The sequence below is a fragment of the Callorhinus ursinus genome, unplaced genomic scaffold (genome assembly GCF_003265705.2).
Source record: "Callorhinus ursinus isolate GAN/ISIS: 27379988/994484 unplaced genomic scaffold, GSC_fseal_2.0 scaffold12, whole genome shotgun sequence".
NCBI lineage: Eukaryota > Metazoa > Chordata > Mammalia > Carnivora > Otariidae > Callorhinus > Callorhinus ursinus.
In genome coordinates, this window is record NW_027397074.1 from 75,314,141 (window position 1) to 75,336,015 (window position 21,875).

At 38.7% G+C, this 21,875-nt stretch overlaps 1 protein-coding gene across 11 annotated transcripts in view; it reads right to left on the bottom strand.

Annotated features, from left to right (window-relative positions):
- Positions 1-21,875, bottom strand: part of DGKI (diacylglycerol kinase iota) — a 453,062-nt gene that overhangs the window by 37,706 nt on the left and 393,481 nt on the right. For all 11 annotated transcript variants that reach the window (XM_073899243.1, XM_073899251.1, XM_025854834.2 and 8 more), the window contains one exon: positions 17,825-17,850. In XM_073899243.1, coding sequence (XP_073755344.1) covers positions 17,825-17,850 — 26 coding nt within the window. The remainder of the gene's footprint in view (positions 1-17,824; positions 17,851-21,875) is intronic.

Sequence of the window (21,875 nt, forward strand, 5' to 3'; positions counted from 1 at the left end):
ATTAGCATAACACTAACTGAAAGCATAGAAAAATAAAGTATTTTACTTCAGAGAAATGAACAATAAGTATTAACTTTCACTTCAACATTACACTAAGTTGACCTAAGCAGTATCACACCTACGAGTAAGAATTCTAAAGTCAATGGTTAGTTCTGAAGCTTGCTCGGAAGATACAAAATAGAATAGGCTTCAGTATATGGAGAAATCTTCAATGATATTTACTAAAGAACAGATTTTACCAGTTGCCATGAAGGGAAGTAAAAACTAAACCTTCATTCTTCTTAGGAACTCCTATATTCTTTTTTTTTTTTTTTTAAAGATTATTTATTTATTTATTTGACAGAGAGAGACACAGCGAGAGAGGGAACACAAGCAGGGGGAGAGGGAGAGGGAGAAGCAGGCTTCCTGCTGAGCAGGGAGCCCGATGCAGGGCTCGATCCCAGGACCCTGGGATCATGACCTGAGTCGAAGGCAGACGCTTAACCGAATGAGCCACCCAGGCGCCCCAGGAACTCCTATATTCTTAAGGAAGAAAAAAGTGATCTAGAAAGTAACACGTGTGTCCTTACACATCCACACGGAGCCCCCGACTGCTAAGGAAAGAGAGTGGTGTATGGAATGATGTCTTAGGGAAGTTGTAAGAAATTGTCCATAAAGGGAAGATCTGCCCTGGCAGAAAGTACGGATGGAGAATTTTCTGTGGAGACGCCCAGCTGGCTGAGAGGCATGGGTAAATAAGTGATAAGCAGTTTCACTTGATAAAGTGGGATGTCAAGAATGGGGGTAGGGAGAAAGGAGGCAGGGAGGGAGTGAAGCTCCCAGGAGAACAGCTTCTAAGACACAGAGAGTGATGTGAGGCCAACAACTTTTTTTTTAATGTCACTGAAAATCACTCACCAACTCCATTTTCAGAATCCAACTTTGGCCAAGATTATCACTCTCTTTCTCAAATATAAAAGAAGCTTCAATAGAAAGACCCCTGGGAAATCAGAGCCCAAAGAACATCTTGGGGTGAGCCATGCTTTCTGAGAATGAGAAGGAGCCCAGAGAGTTAGGGGAGACATGAGGCCCAGAGGGGCACGTGGTCTTATAAAACCCCACCTCTAATTTTTCTTTTTTTTTTTTTTTTTGCAATGGCTAAAATAATTGCCTTTACTTAGTAGGGCACAAGAGCGGACGGAAGTGTCCCCAGACTGCACAAACCTGAGTGGGCTCTGGCTGATCACAAATCCCTTTTTCAATAAGCCCTGGGGCCTCACTTTGTCAGGAGAAAAGCTGGAAACTGCATAATTAAGTAGTAATGTATTTTGTTACTTTGTTAAAGAAAGCTACCAGTGTGAAAGCTGCCTGCAGCACTCATGCACTTGCGAAGCTGATTTTCTCTCTTTTCAGGAGGCGCGTACCTGGTGAGGTATGGAAACAGCAGGGCTGTGTGTGTCATCACAAGCAGAAATAGTAACAGACTGGCACTCCTCTGCAGGCATCCATACGCCTGCCCCACAGAAAGCAGGACATGGCTGTCTCCCAAATACCCTTCCAAAACTGAAGGTGACATTTTGGGGTTCTCCTCATGTATCTCATTGCCCAGGATTCTTCCGTGCCTCGGAGGCATGAGTCTAGAGGACAGAAGAAGCCTTAAATGGCAGCCAGCTCAGCCTGCTCTCTAAAGAGACCAAGGCCTAAGGGGAAACAATCTGCCCCAGATTCCCCCACCCTGCGGAGAAGAGAGCCAGGGCCTGGCCGGGTCAACACTCTCGTCCTTGCCCGACGCTACCAACCACACTCAAGTGTCCACTGCCCAGAACAAAATGAGTCACTCTGTGCACTGGACTGTAACCTGAAGGACATGTTTGGTTCCAGCAAAGTGAGAAACCAGTACGCTTGAAGAATATCCTAAGTCCATGCAAATATGACATATCAGGTCTATTTATAGAAAAAAGATATTCCCATTTTGGGTATTTGACACTGATAACTTCTCCTGCTCCCTTTGGCACATCTACTCTCCAGCTCTGTCCCTTTCTTTTGTGAATATTTGCAAGTAAACTATGTGCCAGGCATGGAGCTGAATACTCTCGAAATTAATCCTGATACAACTGCTAGATCTGTACTGATAACTGTCATCACCCCCATTTCAGGACAACAAACTGAGGCTTTGTGGGCCGCCATGTTGCCTGGGAGAAGGCACGCTGTGTGTGGCCGCGACCGTGGTGCCCTGACAAGCAGAGCCCCTGAGTGCACCCAGAAGATGACGACAGACTCAGAAGGCTGGCCAGATGAGGCAGCATTTCGTTGACCTCATTAGCTTGAAGACAAGCCGACTGATGGCCATTTCTACAGCTCCAAGGAGCTAGCGTAGACAGTGTGGACAAAAATTCACCCAGAAAAAAAATGCTTCCAACTGGAACGTGCCAGGATGGAACATAATACAAACTACCCAAGGCTAATCTTCCAGGAACCGACTGAAAAAGTGTTTTGCACCTGGTAAGCATGATAAGGGAGGCTTGGGCCAAGACCATCATTCAGGGAAAGTGGTCACCAGTACCCACATAGTTCTTTGTGGGAGGAAGGCATCAAAAGAACAAATAAGCTTTCGGTGGAGCTCACTGGGGAAAAAAATGTTCATTGGATCCTGGGGTTTCTCTAGTCAAGTAGGCAACAGACAAATGGAGTAACAATGACACTACTTTCAGGACTGGTACTACCATCACTGTCAATGTATCTGCCCCGCCCCTTGGGGACATGGGTGTAAACACAGCTCAGATCCTATCATTTCATACACTAGAAAGCTTAAGTAAACATAGTATACTTTAAAGAGTAAGCACCATTCGATTCTTCGTTTCTGCTCTTATACATGACTACTTGGAGACCAAGTCAGGCACCTGCCAAGCCCTTTCACACACTTACCTGGGGGACAAGTGACCGATCTGCAGGCATGAAATCTGTGATAGCTTCATCCCCGGCCAGACACACAACCTTCTTTGATGACCTCTTCTGACCCATCCGTGTACAAGCAAACCAGGGGGTTAGCTTTCTCCCCGCCTCTCTCCTTTCTTGTCACTTTCTTATTTCGAGATGTTGTAAAGACTTAGAATATTCTCTGAGGTCAGAGAATCTCAAGCCAAGTTATAGGTAAATCTCAGTAAAGAGCACTCTTCCTCCCCAACATATACTCATCTCTAATGAGGCTTCAAAAAATAATTAGATGATGATCACCAACAAAGCCCTCCAAAGAAACCACAGGATCAAAGGATTATGTGGTTATAGCCAACAGTGAGATTTAAGAAGGGGGTAGGAGAGAGAAGAGCAGGGTCAGGACCCACAGAAAGTGATATAACCTGATTCTGGAAAGCCCAGGGGCTTGGGTTTTGTTTTGTTTGCTTGTTCCGTTTTCTTTTGTTTTTTAATCAGCAGTGATTGTCTGTTTTCCCAGGAAATGTGAAAGAAGGCTAGCCAAAGAAAAGCATGCTGTCATTTTTATTCCTTCCCTTTCACACAGTTTTTGGGGAGCACCCAGTGAGACCACCATAAAAGGCCTTTTTTTTTTTTTTTCAGCACATTACGAACTGAATTTCTTTGGAAAAGGACCAGGACTAACCTATCTTCGACAACAGGGAACAATCTTAATGAGGCTACAATGGAATTCAAAGATGCGTAGTGAGTTTCTGTTTGCCAACACCACATACCGCAGCGAATGTAACAGTGAGATTTGTATAGAGAAAATCAATTCTGTGCCAGGGCACAGGATAGAATGGGGCAACATCTCTATTCACTGGGTTCGTAGTCAAATAAGAAGGCCAACACCACCCATGGGGAAAAAAATTTGGAATACACTCAAAAAAACAGTAAGTGAATAGGGAAGGGAAAATCGTGGGCATTTGAGTTGTCAGGAAAATTCATCATTGTTTGTCCTTAGAATCTGTGGAGGTGGTTCCAACACGCAGGAATTAATGAGCACCAAAGAGGGGCTTGAATGAAAGACAATGAAGGTGGTCTGCCAGGGGGATGGTAGGAGGTGATACAAACCATATGGCTGGGTGAATATAAAGGAGATGAACCTGGAGAGGGGCCCACAAGCAGGGGGGTAGAAATAATTCACTAAAGCCACATGAACTAAACCAGGGTAAGAAAGGGCGTCAAAAGTGAGCACTAAAATGTTTGAATCTAATTAAAAAGCCAATGGGGGATTCCATAGTCAGAAACAGAACATGGGGCAAAAAAGAACACTCTCGCTACTTAGCATTAGCTAGCCCAAAGTCATTGCAAAGTGGCATACTGTGATGGCCGACACTGAAAACTCTTCCCAGAGAGGCAATTCAAGATCTGTGAGGTTTCCATCTGTATCATCAGTTGAGTTTACTTTACTCATTGCATTTTACTAATAAACAACTTATAGAAAATACAGGGAAAAACATCTAACTTTTTAAATCTACATTACTATTCTGGTCATAATATTGTCTTCCTGTTGTGATATTTCCTTAAGGAAATAGCTACCTTTCAAGAATTCTACCTTTTTAAAAATGGATGTTATTGACAGGAAATTGTTTCCTGGATTAGTTTCCTTGATCAAGGAAATGGTTTCCTTGATTATGGAAGTATGAGGATAGAAGTGGATCAAGAACACACCTTTGAATTGTTCTGTGGAAAGGGTATTGGTCACTGATATGAAAAAATATATATACCTCATTTTTAATGATGATTTACTGCCTAATAATTAGGAGATTTTCATTCAACTGAAAGAATCAAGATTTCCTACTACATGAGCTCAACCCTTCACAATGTTATTGAGGGACTGTATGGAGGAGTGGCTGAAAATGGGACCTGGATCTAGATTACCCGAGTGTAAATCCAAGTTCCAACCTTTACCAGCTGTGCATGGGACCTTGGAAAATCACCTAAAAGGTCTGTGCCTTAGTTTCCTCATCTGTAAAGTGGGAATTGTAGTATTACTATGATTGTTTTGTAGAATAAATATATCTAAAACATCCGGAGTAGTTGGTTCAGTATATACTAGTTTGGTGTGACCTAAAAGAAAGCATTTAACCTCCCTAAGTCTGAACAGAACATACCTTAGGACAATGCCTGGCACTGATTAAGTTTTAATAAACACTGACTTTTTTTTAAGTTTTAAGTACGTCTAAGAGTATATTAACCCACATAGTTCCAAAGGAGTAGTTGCAATTATTTTGCTGAAACACAAGGACCCAAACCTTAATTAATCCCTCCATTCTGAGTTTCTCAAAAATAAATTATTCTTGTTTTAATTTTTCAATCTCAGGAGATAGCAGAAATTTAAAAATATATATAACTTCCAAGATGTTTAACTTTTATTTGAATAAAGATGAATATAAGCATCTCTTTTTAATAGTAAGGGGAATCACAGACACTAACCTTCCCTAACAATTTAATCTAAGATGATGGATTTTAAAAAATCAGGAAATATGGGAAGGTGGTGGTAATAGTTGCAGCAGACTTTTTTGTTGTTTCTTTTTTGTCTTTTTCTGAAGTTTTTATTTAAATTCCAGTTAGTTAACATACAGTGTAATATTAGTTTCAGGTGCAGAATTTAGTGATTCATCACAATAAGTGCCCTCCTTACTGCCCATCTGGAACTCCACATAGAGAGACAGAGAAACTCGGTAAAAGAACCAAAACACATGGTCAATCCTTAAAAGGAGGTAACAAGATATCCTCATAAACTTCAAGATTACAAATGGCTGGGGAGAGGCCATTAACAGCCCAAAGACCTGCATTCTCCCAGTGTCTGCACAGGGAGGCAGTGAGGTGGCTGATGCACCTGATGGCAGGAGTGCCACAAAATAGCCAACAGGTGGTCGTGGAAAAGTCCAGGGCGCCGTTATGAGAACAGCCTCAAAAGCTGTTCCCATTTCCTTGACAAATCCATGCAAGGAGCCCCAGTAAAAACTAAAGTACCCAGAGCATTGCAGCTCCTGGGAACTCTCAAAACTGACCACCTAGGACGCCCCTTCAAGACAGGACCCAAACTGAGGATAAATTTCTGAGTGGAATACACACTGAGCTGAACACAGCTAATAGGAGTAAAGGAAGAGGTCTGGATAAAAGTGAGGATATGGATCAAAGCCAGGAAGTCTGAGAAAGAAAGCCATCACCTTTCAACAGGACACAAAACCAATAGAAAAAAGAGCCCTCTGAAGTGAGAATAGCTAACTGAACGTATTTTTCTTCCCACAATTCAGAGAAATGAATTTCATATAAAAATAGCAAAGAAAGAAGTAAAATCTCCTATGTAGTTATTTTAGGAAAGAAAAGAATAAAGAACAGAATAAAATCTTAGACGCATGAAAGTGTACCACAGAATCTTGCTCAAAAAATAGTAGCATACTATTTCAAATAAGCTTAGTGGCATTAGTAAAGTGATACACAATATCAAGAATAGCATGAATCAGAATAATTCAGAAATGAGGCGCTGTCATTCAACAAAGAACTAGAAATAAGTGAAAAAATCATTTTCCAATGAAGACAAACTAGAAGAACACAGAAACAAATAAATTCAACCAATAAAGTCTGAAGAAAAGTAGATAAAGAAACTTCTAAAAAAATAAGCAAAGGGGCAAAAAGAATGTGAGAGGAAATGACAAATGTTAAAGATACATAGAGAAGATCAAACATACAAAAGGAGCTCCTGCAGAAGAAAACCAAAGCGAAAGAACAGAACACATATAAATACTTTATTCAAGAACACTGTTCTGAATTTCAAAAATGAACCACACATTTAAACGGTGTATCATGTATCTGAGAACAGGAATGTCTCAAAATGATCTACACCAAGGTATATTTTCGGAAAGGTCTTGGATACTAAATAAAAATATCCTGGGGCATCTGGGGGGCTCAGTAGGTTAAGCGTCCAACTCTGGGTTTCCACTCAGGTCATTATTTCAGGGTCATGGGATTGAGCCCCGCCCACATTGGGGAGTGGACTTGTGGATTCTCTCTCTCCCGCTCCTCTGCCCCTCCCTCTGCTCATGCCCTCTCTCTAAAATAAATAAGTCTTAAGAAAATATATCCTTTGGGTATCTAGGAAAAAAGAAAAGAATTTTATAAGGAAAATATCCAGACTTTAAAAGCAATGCTTTATGCCACATGTGACATGATGAGTCTGTATGGACCACAACTAATTTTTAAGGGTAAAAGTCCCAGAAAAGCTATTACATGAAACAACTCAAAAAATAAGGTTTTCAAGAGATTTCCCTAAGGGATCTAGTGGAAAATGTGGTTCAGAAAATCAAAATAACCAGAGAGACTTCAACGTAATGACTTGTGATGAGCATTAATTAGTTACTTTTGCAACTAGGTCAAAAATGAAAAAAGGGAGAAATTATAGTATGCAGTGGCTATATGATCTTAATCCCAATATATCATAAATCAATAAAAATGCAAGGAAATATGTTTTAATTCCTTTCAGTAATTCTAATTGAATTGTGTGGGCTAAGATAAAAGATTGAGCACGTATATGTGAATATATACACACATACAGACACACACACACATATATATCCTGAATGCAAATATAACTGTCTTATCTCTGCTCAACCAGAAACAATGAACTAGTAGTATCTACTGCCCAAATTGTGGTCTTGAAATACTATTTTTCATTGGAAGAATCTAAGAGGTTTTAGAGAAATGACATCTAGGGCAAGAAGCAAGAACTACAAAAGATGAGCCTGAAACATCTTGTAATGCTGGGTATCAAGGAAATTATCTAAGAATATTAGGACAATGTTAGGAAGACTTAGAAGTCAACATGAAGGGACTGCCTTCTTGCCAAAGATAGAAAAATTTAAACTTCAATAAGAATAATAACTGCAATGCACTGAAGCCCATGAAATGTGTTAAAATTCATGGGGTGCCTGGCTGGCTAGATCAGTAGAGTATGCGACTCTTGATTGCATGAGTCGTGAGTTTAAGGCCCACACTGGGCATGGAGCCTACTTAAAAAAAAAAAAAAAAAAAGAATTAGGAATTCATCAAGATTTTTGAACTTGGTCATTTTTTTACAGTGATAAGGAATCAACTAATTATCTTGATAACCAGATAAATAAAAGGACAGACTTGAACATTTATTCTGTTTTCCTGTACGGGCCTGTTTCACTGGGTAATCAAAGAGTAGAGGAGATGAAGTAGCTCTTTATAAAATGACAGAAGTGGAAAACTCCCAAAGGTAGCATTTCAACAGCACAATTTTATAACCCCAATTAATAAATCTAGGTACTGGACATCAATTAAACAGTGAAATCCAGACATCACTTGCCCTTGATCAAAGAACACATTCTCACCAATAGACTTGACAAAGAGATCAGACCTGAGTTTGATCGAGCCCCTGTGCGTCAGTGTTCACTCACTCAGCAAAATCCCCTGTGTGAAAGTCTGTAGTTCAAATGGCCTGAGCACTTCAAAGATAAAGTAAAAGAAAGGAATAGATGGAGAATGTGTGTTTGAAAGAGACCTAAAAGACATACTATATTTTTTTTAATGGGCAAGATTAAACTATAGTATCTAGAGTGTGCTAGATAAAATTAGAGTGAGTGATAAGATTTTATAGATATGCAAAAAAAAAGAAAAGAAAAGAAAAGAAAAGAAACAAAACAACACATAAAAAAACAGAAGCCAAGATAGTGGTTACTTTTAGAGGCCTGGAGACATGCAATTAGGATGGAGACACATGGAAGGAATTCTGTTTTTTTGGCCTGAGTGATGGTTATGAAGGTATTACCATTATAATATATATATATGCCTATATATATATATAAATATAATATGCCAAGCTATATATTGTATTTCATTTTACAACGAAAATAAAGTAAAGCTCATCATACACACTCACTCCCTGCTCTTAAGAGAGACAGTAAGGAATCCATAAATCCATTAAATAAAGTGAATCCACTGACCCTAGCAGATGAAAAAGGGATAAATAAAAATATAAAGGGAAAATAAAGTAAAGCTCATCATACACACTCACTCCCTGCTCTTAAGAGAGACAGTAAGGAATCCATAAATCCATTAAATAAAGTGAATCCACTGACCCTAGCAGATGAGCAGGTACCCAAACTACCTGATACCCTAAAGGTTTCTGCCACACGCTGAGGATTTTGAGACACTCTTTGATGTCTGTGTGAGACATGGGATACACAGAAGATAAAGCCAGGAACCTGCCCAAATAGAACCCCACATAAAATTGTGCCCCTGAAGAGCTAAATCAGTATAGATGAATAATAAATAAAGCCTATAAGGGATCTAACAAGAAAACTTGATGTTGTGTGGACATAAAACCAAAAACAAGGAAACTCACGTGAATTTATTGCCATCAACTGAATACTATGCACTCTGAATTAATGTCTCTGTGTTCCCTATGTAGCTTAAACAAGAAACAAACAAGCATACACACACAAACTCACCAATGGAGAATTTAATTTAAATTAATCAAGATTGGTAGTTTTCTTTGGTGACTGGCAAACCTCTCTGAAGGACTTAAAGAATTCTGGTGCATGAAGGTCCAAGGAAATGAGTGGCTCAAAGAATAATCTAAAACATATAAATACAAATCAGTAAAAAACAAGAAAACAACTTTGAAGGAATTATCTAGGCTGCATTCCAGAGAAACAAAGAGAAATAAAATATAAGAGAGAGTAGGACACTTACAGGTTAGCATCAAAAGGTCCATCATGCATCCAAACAGAATTTCAGAAGGAGATACACAGAGAAGAGGAAGCATTCAGGTAACGTTTGTATACTTAAATTGTCTATGTTAGGAGGCGCCTGGGTGACTCAATCGGCTAAGCGTCTGCCTTTGGCTCAGGTCGTGATCCCAGGGTCCTGGGATCCAGTCCCTCGTTCGGCTCGCTGCTCGGCGGGGAGCTCGTTTCTCCCTCTCCCTCTGCCCCTCCCCGCTGCTCCTGCACATGCTCTCTCTTTCTCTCTCACTCTTTCTCAAATAAAAACCTTTAAAAAAATAAAATAAATTGTCTATGTTAGAAAAAAAGTAGAAAAAAGTAGAAAAATAAGCCAAATGATTAGAATAAAGGAAATTATAAAGATAAGAAACCAATGAAACAGAAAACAAATATATAATAGAGAGGACCATGAAGCTAAAAAACAGTTTCTTGAAAAAAGCTATAAAATAATGAGAGCTCCAAGGCTCTGTGGGGGGGTGAGGGAGGGCAAAGACACAAAAAAAGAGAAGCAGGCACAAACAATATTAAAAATGAAAAGATAGATGTAACCTTAGATCTCACAGAAATTACACAGATAACAAGATATAAAAAATTTGTGCCAAAAATGAAAAAAACTTTAATAGATGAATTCTGAAAAAAAAAAAAGTTACCAATACTGATTTAAGGAGAAATAGAGAATCTGACTAGCTCTTTAAACAAATACTATGAATCTGCGATTGAAATTTTCCCACCAAGGAAATGCCATCCCTAGATAGTTTTACTGATGGGATCTTCCAAAGTATTCCAGAGATCGATAAACCAAGTGCTATACAAAGTCTTCCAGAGATTAGAAAACAGGGAAACATTTTCTAATTCCTTTTATGAAGCGAGGTATATCATACATGCTCTGTACAATAGAAAGGAAAATGGAAGGCCAATCACACAGATGACCATGGATGAAAAAATTCTAAATAGAATAGGAGCAAACTGAATCCAACAATATATAAAGGAGATAAATATAATAACCAATTTGAATTTATCTCATGCATATGATACTGGTTTCTACTAGAAATTGAAGCACACCGTAACACCAAAGGAAAAAATCAGTATCTCAAAAGATGAAAAAAAAGTATTCATTTAAATTCTAATGCCTGTTGAATCTAACACATTTGGATGAAAGGGAAAATCCTTAAGAGGCTATCTACAAAATAGGGCTGTTCACCTCCCAGTGAACTTCACACTTATTGGTGACTTATGGATGGCAGCCACTTTGAGATCAGGAAAAATCGATGATGCTGACTATCTCTACTTCTATTCAATACTGTACTGTTCTAATCAGCACAGAAAGGACCAGAAAGATATATAACAAAGCATAGTCACTGGAAAGAATGAAACAAAATTCTCATTACTTGCAGATGATAATGCCTCTGCAGAATTCCTTCCTCACAAAAGACACTTGAAGTAAAGTTTATGAATTTAAAAAGTTTAGCAGGAGGCTTGACTCAAGATTTTGAAGCAAGAACCTTGAAACAAGGTTCCAAGTGATTTTCACTTTACTGTGCCAACAACGATCATTCAGAAAATACAATTTTTAAAATAGAAAAGATCACCAAAAAGTGTAAAGTACCTAGGAATATATTTAACAACAGAAGGCCAAACCCTTCAGGAAGAAAATTATGAAATTCTATGGATCATAAACATTTAAATGTAAACAGATATGGTTTGAGATGGAAAGACTTATTGTCATAATATAAATTCTCTTTACACTGATTTTTAGATTCATGCAATTTCCATGAAAATTACAACACAAAACTTGGTCAAGGGCTTCTAAAATGTATAGGAAGGAGCAAAGATCCAATTTAGACATTATTGAAGAAGAACAAATTTTAGAGTATGTGCTCTCCCAGATAGCAAGATTTATACCAAAGTTAGAGCAATTAAAACAATGTGCATTGTACAGGAATTGACATATGGATCAATAAAACAGAAAAGAGAATCTAGAAACTCACATATAGGGGAAGATAGAACAGGCTTTGCAAGTCAGTGAAGGAATTAAACAATAATGACTGGTTATATACATGAAACAAATCAAAATAAAACTGGATGTTTACCTCTCATCAAACCACAAAATCATTTCCAAGATAATGAAGACACAATTGAAGGTGAGCACTATAAAAATAGTAGAAGAGATAATCAGAGAATATCCTTAGGATATTCTATCCTATGAAAGGATTTCTTTAGAGAACCTACCAAAGGTAGACACCATAGAGAAAATACTAATAATTTGATTACATTAAATTAAAGAATAACTATTCCTCAAAAAAAGTTTGGAAAGATAAACCACAAACTGGAAAAAATTGCAACACACATAGTCAACAAAAAACCTTTACCTAGAATCCACAGAGATGTTTATGAATCATTAAGAAAAAGACAACCCAGTGGGGGGAAAAATGGGCAAAAGAAATAAAGTGACATTTCATAGAAAGGTAAACACAAATGGATTATATAAAAAATGCTTAATCTTATGTGTAATCATTTGACACAAATTAAAACCCCAAGATACCATTTGACACTCCCACTAGGTTCGCAAAATATTTTTCATTAGTTAACATCAAGAGTTGGCAAGGATGTGGGTCAACGGGAACTCTTCTTAACTGCAGTTCTGAGAGTAAACTAGAATGATTACTCTGGAAAACAACTTGTCATTATGTGATAACTTAAATAGGTGTATAACCTACCACCTAACTTTGCCATCCCCAGGTTTAAACCCTAGAAAAATGCTTACATGCGGAAGCTGGAGGAGTTATGAAAAAGAATGTTCATAATGATATTGTTTGCAATAGCAAGAAAACAAACAAAACCAAAAAACTTGGAGTCTATACAAACATTCATCAGAATTTGGATAAATAAATTGGTATATATTATTCATACAATAGGATACTATACAACATGAAAAATTAATGAAATAAATATGGCACTCAACAAGGATACATCAGAAAAACCTTTTGAACAAAAGAAGCAAATCACAGAATTTACAACAGGATTCAATTTATGAAAGTTCAGTATAAGCCAATCTACACACACACACACACACACACACACATCTGGAATATATATACACACACATTCATATGTGGAATATATGTATATTCAAAAGAAACAAGGAAATTCTTAGCAAAAAAGCAGAATAGAGGTATCTCCGCAGGAGAGGGAAGGTAATGTAAGCAGAAAGGGAAACATGAAGATTCTAGAGGACTACAAATGTTTTATTTCTTAGGTTGGGGGCTGGGCAAGCAACAGATCCTTTTGGTTATCATTTAAACTGAGCTGGTAAATGTTCTGTACATTTTTATGAATATTATCTATGTCAGTAAAATTGCATGCCTATATATATATATATGTTTATATTGTAGAAAAAAAATCAATCTATGATTTTGAGCCAAGAGATAGTTATTGATATATTAGAGAGCTTTAGGCCACCGCACAATGTGTCGTTTGGGGGTTTTATTTTGTTTTTGTTATTTTGCACAACTACTGCAAAGTAAAACTGCCTCCAAGTCCGGTAGGAGACTCCTCTTTGGGCACTTATGCTAGTGATTGTGGTCGTTAAAATTTTATTCCCGATACACCTGCTACTCCCACCCTTGTCCACTGTGTTACTGTTGCAACAAAAAAGCTACCATATAATGTGAGAGCCCTGTTACTACCAACGGGTCTAGGAGCGAGGACAGGAAGGGGATGCCTGCTTCAGACTGCCAGGGGAAGCAAACAGATGGTTGGCACTGCTGGGCAAGAGTCAGTGACTGTCCTGTATTTGGGAAGTGAGCAGACATTAGCTGGAAGATAATCTTCCAGTGCAGGGCCATAGGTGGCAGGTGGCAGAGAGACATTCTCAGAGGCCCCAAATAAGCGGGCTAAGATGACAGAGAATCTGAGAGCTCAGGCAAAGCAGCCTGGGCATGGGAATGGCTCCTGGGGCCATTTAAATGATGAGGTGATAGGCACTAAATGCTGAGGAAACTCCTAGGGCAGGGCAATCAGTCACTGCCAGGCTTATCTTCTGACAAGGGGTAGGACTCCAGCTTGCAGCTGTAACATTAAAACGTAATGTGTCCACTGGGATTTGGTGTGGCAGGTTTCCCTGAAGCTTCGGTTTCACTCAGTTAACTAATTATGAGAGAATGTGACATTGGTATTTACTTTGTCTACAGGAACAAATCATTCCCAGCAGGAGAGACAGTTTGTTATTTTTGTTCTGTTTTGTTTTGTCATTAAAAAGAGATTACTTACACGGTAGTAAATAAACTCTTGTTAGAGGGAATTTTTTTTTTTTCTCTATAATTCTATCACTTCACCTTAATGCTGACAATCATTCCTTTTGGTTTCCAGAGACCTGGTACATAAATGAGCAAGAGGTGGGTATTAGATCTGGGTTTGAAAATTAACTCTATCACTTACTAGTGTGATCTTAAGCAAGTTATTTATTTAAGTACCACGAGCCTGTTTAACACATCTACTGTGTACTATTTGTTCAAGATGAAATGAAGTAACACAGTTGAAGTACTTTAGCACAGTGTCTCTGCATAAAAAAAGTGCTCGATAAATTTTGGCCTTAATTCTTAATGACTCTGATACTATTTTATACAAATAGGAACATTTTACATTTCATTTTTGCCTTATATGGTCAGTTTTCTATAGGACCCTGCATCTAATCATGAACTGTATCTTCACTTTGTCACTTCAAGCTGCACTGTGTATTAACCATCTTACTCCTCCTCATCCAGATATAAGAAGGCTTCCAATGAAAACACAATATTTAATGATAACATAGAAGCAAACAGTTTTCTACCCCTCCTCCATCCCCAGTACACCTTTTAACTTCTCAAAGACAGTAGGCAAAGCTGAGCAAACATCACTAATCAACTCACATCTCCTCATCCACTCCCTGGACAATAATAGCATTGTGTTTGGGGTGCTTTTAGCAAACTGGAAAGATATTGCACAGATGATCTCCCACTTGAACTCATAATCCCATGAGGTAGGCAGGGTAGGTATGATGAGCTCCACCTTACAGATAAGTGAGTGGTCTAAGAGAGGGTAAATGACAGAGCCATGACATCCAAACCTATTTTCTGTGAAAGGTGATCTGTGGGAACTGAGAATGCTGGGCATATTGGACTTCAGAAAATTAGATTTTCTCAAGAACAAAGTCTGTTTTGAAGGTAGCCAGAGCAACCGTTAATAGAGAGAAAAGTTAAGATCATTGGTAGTAAGCTAACAAAACAGAAAGTCAAGAGGCAGGGGGCTTTATATCCCAATTTCACAATCCCTTTGCCCAAAGAGCCTCAGTTTTTCTATCGCCAAATTTGAGAAAGCAAAAATGTTACTTCTTCCAATTCTTAAAAGCACACATACTGTAATATCATTATTGCTTACAAATGTAAGCTTGATAGACTATTCAGGAGGTTTAACGAGAATCACAAAAACATGAACAATTAAAAATGTATAAGCATGAGAAAACATATTTTAAGTGCTAGTAGAAAATCTTGGTGGTAAAAGAAAAGGATAAGAATATTTTACAAGGATACATGGGCTAGAAGCTGATGGGAAATTAATAAGATTAGACAAGTCAGCACTGAAATTTCACATTACATATTAGAGTAATTTTTGGAATTTGCAGAATCAAACCTAGACGCATGGACATGTAATAACCTCTGAAGCCATGAAAATATAAAAGCCCTCAAATTTGGATAATGTTTCTTTAACTAATCATATATACTAGTTTTTTTTTTGTTTTTAAAGATTTTATTTATTTATTTGAGGGAGAGAGAATGAGAGACAGAGAGCACGAGAGGGAAGAGGGTCAGAGGGAGAAGCAGACTCCCCGCCGAGCAGGGAGCCCGATGTGGGCTCGATCCCGGGACTCCAGGATCATGACCTGAGCCGAAGGCAGTTGCTTAACCAACTGAGCCACCCAGGCAACCCTATATATACTAGTTCTTAAAATAATTAATTTGGACAGGCTATTCATACTGAGCAAGTCTTTCTGGTGATAGGCATTTTTCAAGGACTTCCAATGATGCTAGCACCTACTCACCTATAGCTCATAATCCCTTAAGAATTCCTAGCAAACTAGAGAATAACAGTTCAGAAGTACCCCCTGCCCCACCCCTTGTTTGGGCATAGGGGACAAGTTCTAATAGATTGGAAGGCCAAAGCAAACAAAAGTCTTTAGGGGAACCATAGATCAAAATAAAAACAAAACACAAGTTTTGAATCAATGGAACTTGGAAGCCCAAGGATCTCTAAACATGCAATAAAAAACCTAGTCGTACCAACACCGATGAGCAAAAGAGCATGCCATAATAGATCATCATTAGGTGGTTGGTTACCTAATTCTGACTTAATAGGTCTACACATGATTTGCCCTATGATCTTCAGAGAATGTGATACATCTTCATGTCAGTATTATGAGAGATTTTATGATATGGCAGAATATGCCTGCCTAAAACTCCCTCTCTTTGTCCTTAACTCACTCACTTAACAAGCATTTGTTGAATGTTTGCTATTTATTTGTTGGGATCTGTATCAAAGAACTCACAGGGGAGACAGGTAAATCAAGCATCAAATTTATGTGTTAAATTCTGGAAGAAAACTATTTCATGCAAATGGTAAGTGGGTCAGAAAGCTCTCAGAGAGGATGAGATGATTAACAAGGTCTCAAATGGTAAGTGTAAACCATGTATATCGCAAAAGGAGTAGCTTCCTGTCACAAAGAACAGCATGGATAAAAGCAGGAAACGTGAACACATGGTGAGTTCCAGAAACTAGATGCAATACCACATGGCTAGAGCATTCAGCATGGGTAGGAGAAGGGGGAAAAGATGCCAAAAGAAGCAATAAGCAGTAGAAGTAAACAAAGATTCCATCATTTAGGATTTCCATTCCACATTAAAATACAATATTGGAAATCTGAATACAATGATTGGTCTATTGATAAGATTTCAGCCCACAGGCAATGGGAGTAGATTTTTGCTGTAGAACAGTGTGGTGTTATCCAAGTGTACGGTGAACTAGAGGATAGAAAACTAGGGTATGGACACCAGTTTTAAAACAATCTTAAAATCCAAGTAAGACATGGAGAGGTCCTGAGCTACAACAATGGGGGTGGAAAAGAGACCAGAGATAAAAGATATATAAAAACCAGAGTTAATAAAATTTAGTGACCAACTAGAATGAGGGGACGAAGAGGGACGCTTACAGCAGCTTTCCTGTGTTATACTTAGCCGGCTGAATGCATAATGGTGCCCTTCACTATTTAGGGACAGCATGAAGAGGAATGCCAGTAGTACGCAGAGTCCTGGTGTATCTCTCTTTTATGAGATTAATCACATTTCACTTTATATTGCAGGAGGTATGTGTCATTCAACCACCCCCTTCACCACTAGACATATAAAGCTCTTTGAGCGGGGAAATTCTGTCATATATCACATTGTCTCTGCGGATGGCCCCAAAAGCGTACTTGTATAACATGATTACATAGTATCACGGACCCACTGTAGACACTTAGTGAACGTTTTGGATGAGTGACTGAATAAATGAACTCCCAAAGTTAGATGTGACAAAACTATTCATTTTATCCTTTGAATGAAATAATTACGTCTTAACTGAATAACTCACCTCAGCTGGGTAACAATTCATACCACTACTGACCAGGTTCATTTCAGTCTTCTAATACTTTTGGCAAATTTCAACATCCAATCTTGAAGGGACTTCTGGGAGTATCTACTACAAACTCTCATTTTAAAGATGAAAATCTATGATCATCCAGAGAAGTTACATGGCTAGCCCCAAGTCACAAAAAGTATCCAGTGATGGGACAGAAATCAGGTAGATACATTAAGCCTCAAACTATCTGTCAACCAAAATGGTTATAATAGATTTGAAGATACTACAAGATACCACATTTAGCTAGGATTCATTGAGTTTTTAAAAGCGCATGACATGTCACACAAAAAAAATACAAGGCCAATGTCTTAGAAACATTTTCTTGAATAATTCTTTCCTCTGACAGTGAAATGCAAGGAATGGAGCTCAACTTTTAATCTTGAATTAGTATAAGTAAGACAGATTCTTACCGTGATCTTCTGAAGAAACTGGTGACCTAAAACGAGATAATAAGCATGATAAATGTTTTGTAAATGATACTGATAATTATAAATGCAATAATGATCAAGGATAATCTCCTAGAAATAGTACCCGCCCAAGTTCAATTAAATAGAAAGTCAATATAGTAGAGAGTGTAATTAATTTGTTGGTCGCATGGTATATTCTAATTGATCACTCCCAAAGCTTACCTGGATTGGTTGGGTGGTTGGGGTTAATAAAATTTCAGTCCACTGCACCATGTCACAGGACTGCAACAAACTTAATTAATTCTGGATTTATGACACACAAATAGAAGTCATAGAAATGTGGTAATGGATAGAATCCTGTGATGTCACCAAAGGCCAGGCCTCCAGAAAATAATAAATAAACAGTGTTAATAAATAAATAGTGTTTAAATAAACACTAGATTGAGTGTAAGTAAAAAGAAACCTACTTGGACAGTAAAAAAATGAGACAGAAGTAAAATAAATGATGTGTACCCTTATCACTATTGTTTTTTGTTTTCACTCTTTGTGGAATTTAAGGTTTAAGTGAGCATGACATAGACCCTCTGTGTGCTGGCCTCATAGCTCTCCACCACAATGAGGCAAGAGTGCAACCACTGGAGTCCCACAGAACTTTTATAAATCGATGACTTTTGCACACCATTTGGGGCTCAGCTCCAATTATGTTAGGAAGACACCGATGAAGCATCATATCAATATCAATCAATTTTCACAATAAAAAACCTTTCTTTCTTCCTCAGCTGACCACTAATTGAGTTACTCTGAGCAATACAGATACAGCCTTGAGGATGAATTCCCCTCAAGCTTGAAAGACACAGTCTTGACTCTACCAGCTCATTCTTTCCTTGGGATAAAGTGAGATATATAATTCTGTACTAACAGGTGGTAGAATTTTGAAGGGAAAGGCAAGAAACCAGCCAGGAGGCAACTTCTGTTCTAAATGATCAGCCTGCTGGGGACCATAGCAGGAGGATGACAAAGGGAAATGCCAGAGTTTAGTAATATGCCCATTAATGTAACTAGTGTTGGGGCAAGAATGATTCCATGGATGCACAGCAGTTGAAGGAAGATTTTAGCTACTTCGGAATGCTTGAGAATGCTTTACTTTATCTACTGATCTGTGATATTTTGTCCATTATGTGACTTATCAGTAAAGTATAAGGACACAGCAGTCATGGTGGGAAAGCCTTGAACTTTCCTTAGTGGCAAATTGTCAAATCATTTCAACCTTACCAGTCTCTTCAAGTGAACTTTTGCATGTGAAAACAACAGAGGATCCCCAGATTTGGTAGGGAGAAAACTGGCATCTGGGTGACGGGCACAGGGAGCCCTGAGAGGGAACCTGCCGCAGGCGAAGTCATCCCTGTGGTGTTGGCTGCCTGAGAAGTGCCACTTAGCCTCCCCAAGTGGAGCAGATCTGGACTCTCTTTGGGATTCCCCTGTTTCACACTATCACACACCCCTCCTCCCCACTGGGCTGTGAGCAAATAGAAAACTAGGACCACTTCTTACATAGTACAGAATGGGCCTCTGATTAACGTTTGTTGAATTGAATTAATGTCAGCACCACCACACTGGTGTTTAGACTCAAACGCATTTTGGAGCGCCTCAAAAAAATCATCATGTTACCTTCAAACCACACACAAGACAGGTTTGCCAAGCTCCTAGGCCAGCCATGAGGGAAGGGCCTAGGGAGTGAGACAAGCTCCAGGGTAGGGATAATGTAAGCACTCCCAAAGCCAAAAGACATCCAATACACCCAGCAACAGAGGCCCACAATCTGCCCTCGTGGTTAGGAAAAAGAAAGGGGCAGAGAGTGCTGAATAGAAGTGAATGGGATTGAAAGGTGAGTCTAATGAGAAACATATATTTGAAATAAGATCATTTCTTAAGATGCCTAGGGCATAAAAAGAAGTCAGCAACAAGGTAACATCTTCAGCCCTGGTGTTTTCTGATGGGAATTAAGCAGAAACACATCTTGGATTGTTGGCAATTAATTTCTCACAGAGCTCTAGGAACAAAGAAAAATCCATGCCAACAGATAACTAAATGTCTCAGGTAGAAGGCTTGCGAAGCAAGGCTTTTGGTGCCTTTTGTGAAAGCAAAGCACTAATATTAAATCTGAAAAATTCCAGATGGCTTCGTTAAAGTCCCGAGAGGATGCAGTTGTCCAGGCAGTGGGGAAGAACTATCCATTTCAGAGTGTTTGCTAAGGATTAGTCATGTTGAGTGTCTGTGCGGAATGTTTCCCACATGCCTGGATTTGTGGAATTTTAAGACATATGGAGTATTTCAATCCTCACTCAGTATTTCACCTTTCACTCTAGCGAGTCACTAAATTACACTACTGAGACATGCACATCATCCATTATTGCTGTAAAGGGGCATAAAAAGTTTTACAGAACTTAGCCCAGGAGAGAGGAAAACTCATGAAATCAGCAAGAGAAGTAGTTATTTTTAAAACAGAGGTTGAACCCCAGGAACAGATAATCTTCCTCAACCTGACAACTGAGGAATGCAGGAGAGTTCACTGCTCATTCCTCCCACTGTACCTGCAAGACTTGTGGTTCTGTTCCAGGCTGTTTACTTCTCCTCCATCTACACTTTATTTCAGGGATAGCACTGTTCTCATAATGCAAATTACAACCAGCATTCACAGAACCCCAGGATTTAGAGTTCTCGCCTCTTTCCTTAGTACCAGCCTTTTATGACAGTCTATAGAATATTTACACTTGATTCTGCTTCATTTTGTTTTGTGGGTTTTTAAAAAAAAAAAAAACGTTTTTATTTACATTTCATTAAAATTCAGCAAATAACAAAAACAAAGTCCTGGATTTTAAAATCTCTCTCCTGTTTTAAATCTTTCCATTTATGTTGATTCAAACCTAAATAATAATGATTATTTGAGACCCTATTAGGTACCAGGCCCTGTGCCTCGTGATGCGGATACAAAGATGAACAGCTACCAATTTCAAGGAATTCAATCTGGTGAAGGAGAAAAATAGGTAATGGTTAGAGTGAAAAAAAGTGTAATCATCAAAATATGTATGAAGTAAAGAGGGAGCATGAGAGAGAGACCCATTCTGTTCCAGAAGAGTGGGAGAGACTTCAGAAAGCAAGAACCATGGGAACTGGGCTTGGAAGGAAAAGCAGAAGCTTGTTAGGTAAGTAAGAAAGGAGAAGAATGCCAGGCAGAAGCACCAGGCATACGACAGGGAATGTGGATAGGAAATTTCATAATACGTTATCAGGCAGACAAGGAACTCGGTGTTGCTAAAGCATAAAGGAGTGGCAAGTTAGGACTGGAGACAGAAGAGGCAGGGGTTGTTTCATACAGGGCCTGGCGGGCCATTTTGATGTGCTGGTAATTTACCTTCTAAGCTAAATGAAGTGAATTTTGGAAACAGTGAGGTCATACATTCTCATTGGTGCTTCTGACCAGGCAGGCTGTGCAGATTAGAAGAAAAAAGCAAGAATAAAGGCAGAAGATAAGTTAAAAACTATTACTGCAAAGCTTCTGTTCTTCTTTTTGAAATTCATGAAAAGTAACAGGGCGAATGAGAAACAGAAAAGGAAGCATCATCTTTGACTAAGCTAGAAGATACCCATAAACCGAAATCATCTATAAAGAAGAGCTACCAAGTGCAGGAAAAACTGGGCCAAGTTTCCGGGAAACAGAGAAAGCATATTTTGATCTGAAAAGATATGAGCTACACCGTGCACCCCAAAATCTAGCAGAAAGCCCTCCACTCTGAGCCAGGTGTCCTGCTAGTCAGAAGTGGAATCAAAACCCCAGAGGTTAGTGCTGTTAAAAAAGAGTTTGAAAACAGACCCAAAGTCAACTTCCAGCAACACACAAACCCACTATCCCTAATTATCCGTTCCAAACTAACAGTTCCAAAAAGAACTCCTCCAAAACAAATATGAGTAATAAAGAAAAAGGAACCAGCATGCTATCTACATGAAAATACTCCAAGAAGAAAGCAGGGTAAGGATCTGCGGACAAACAAAGCTT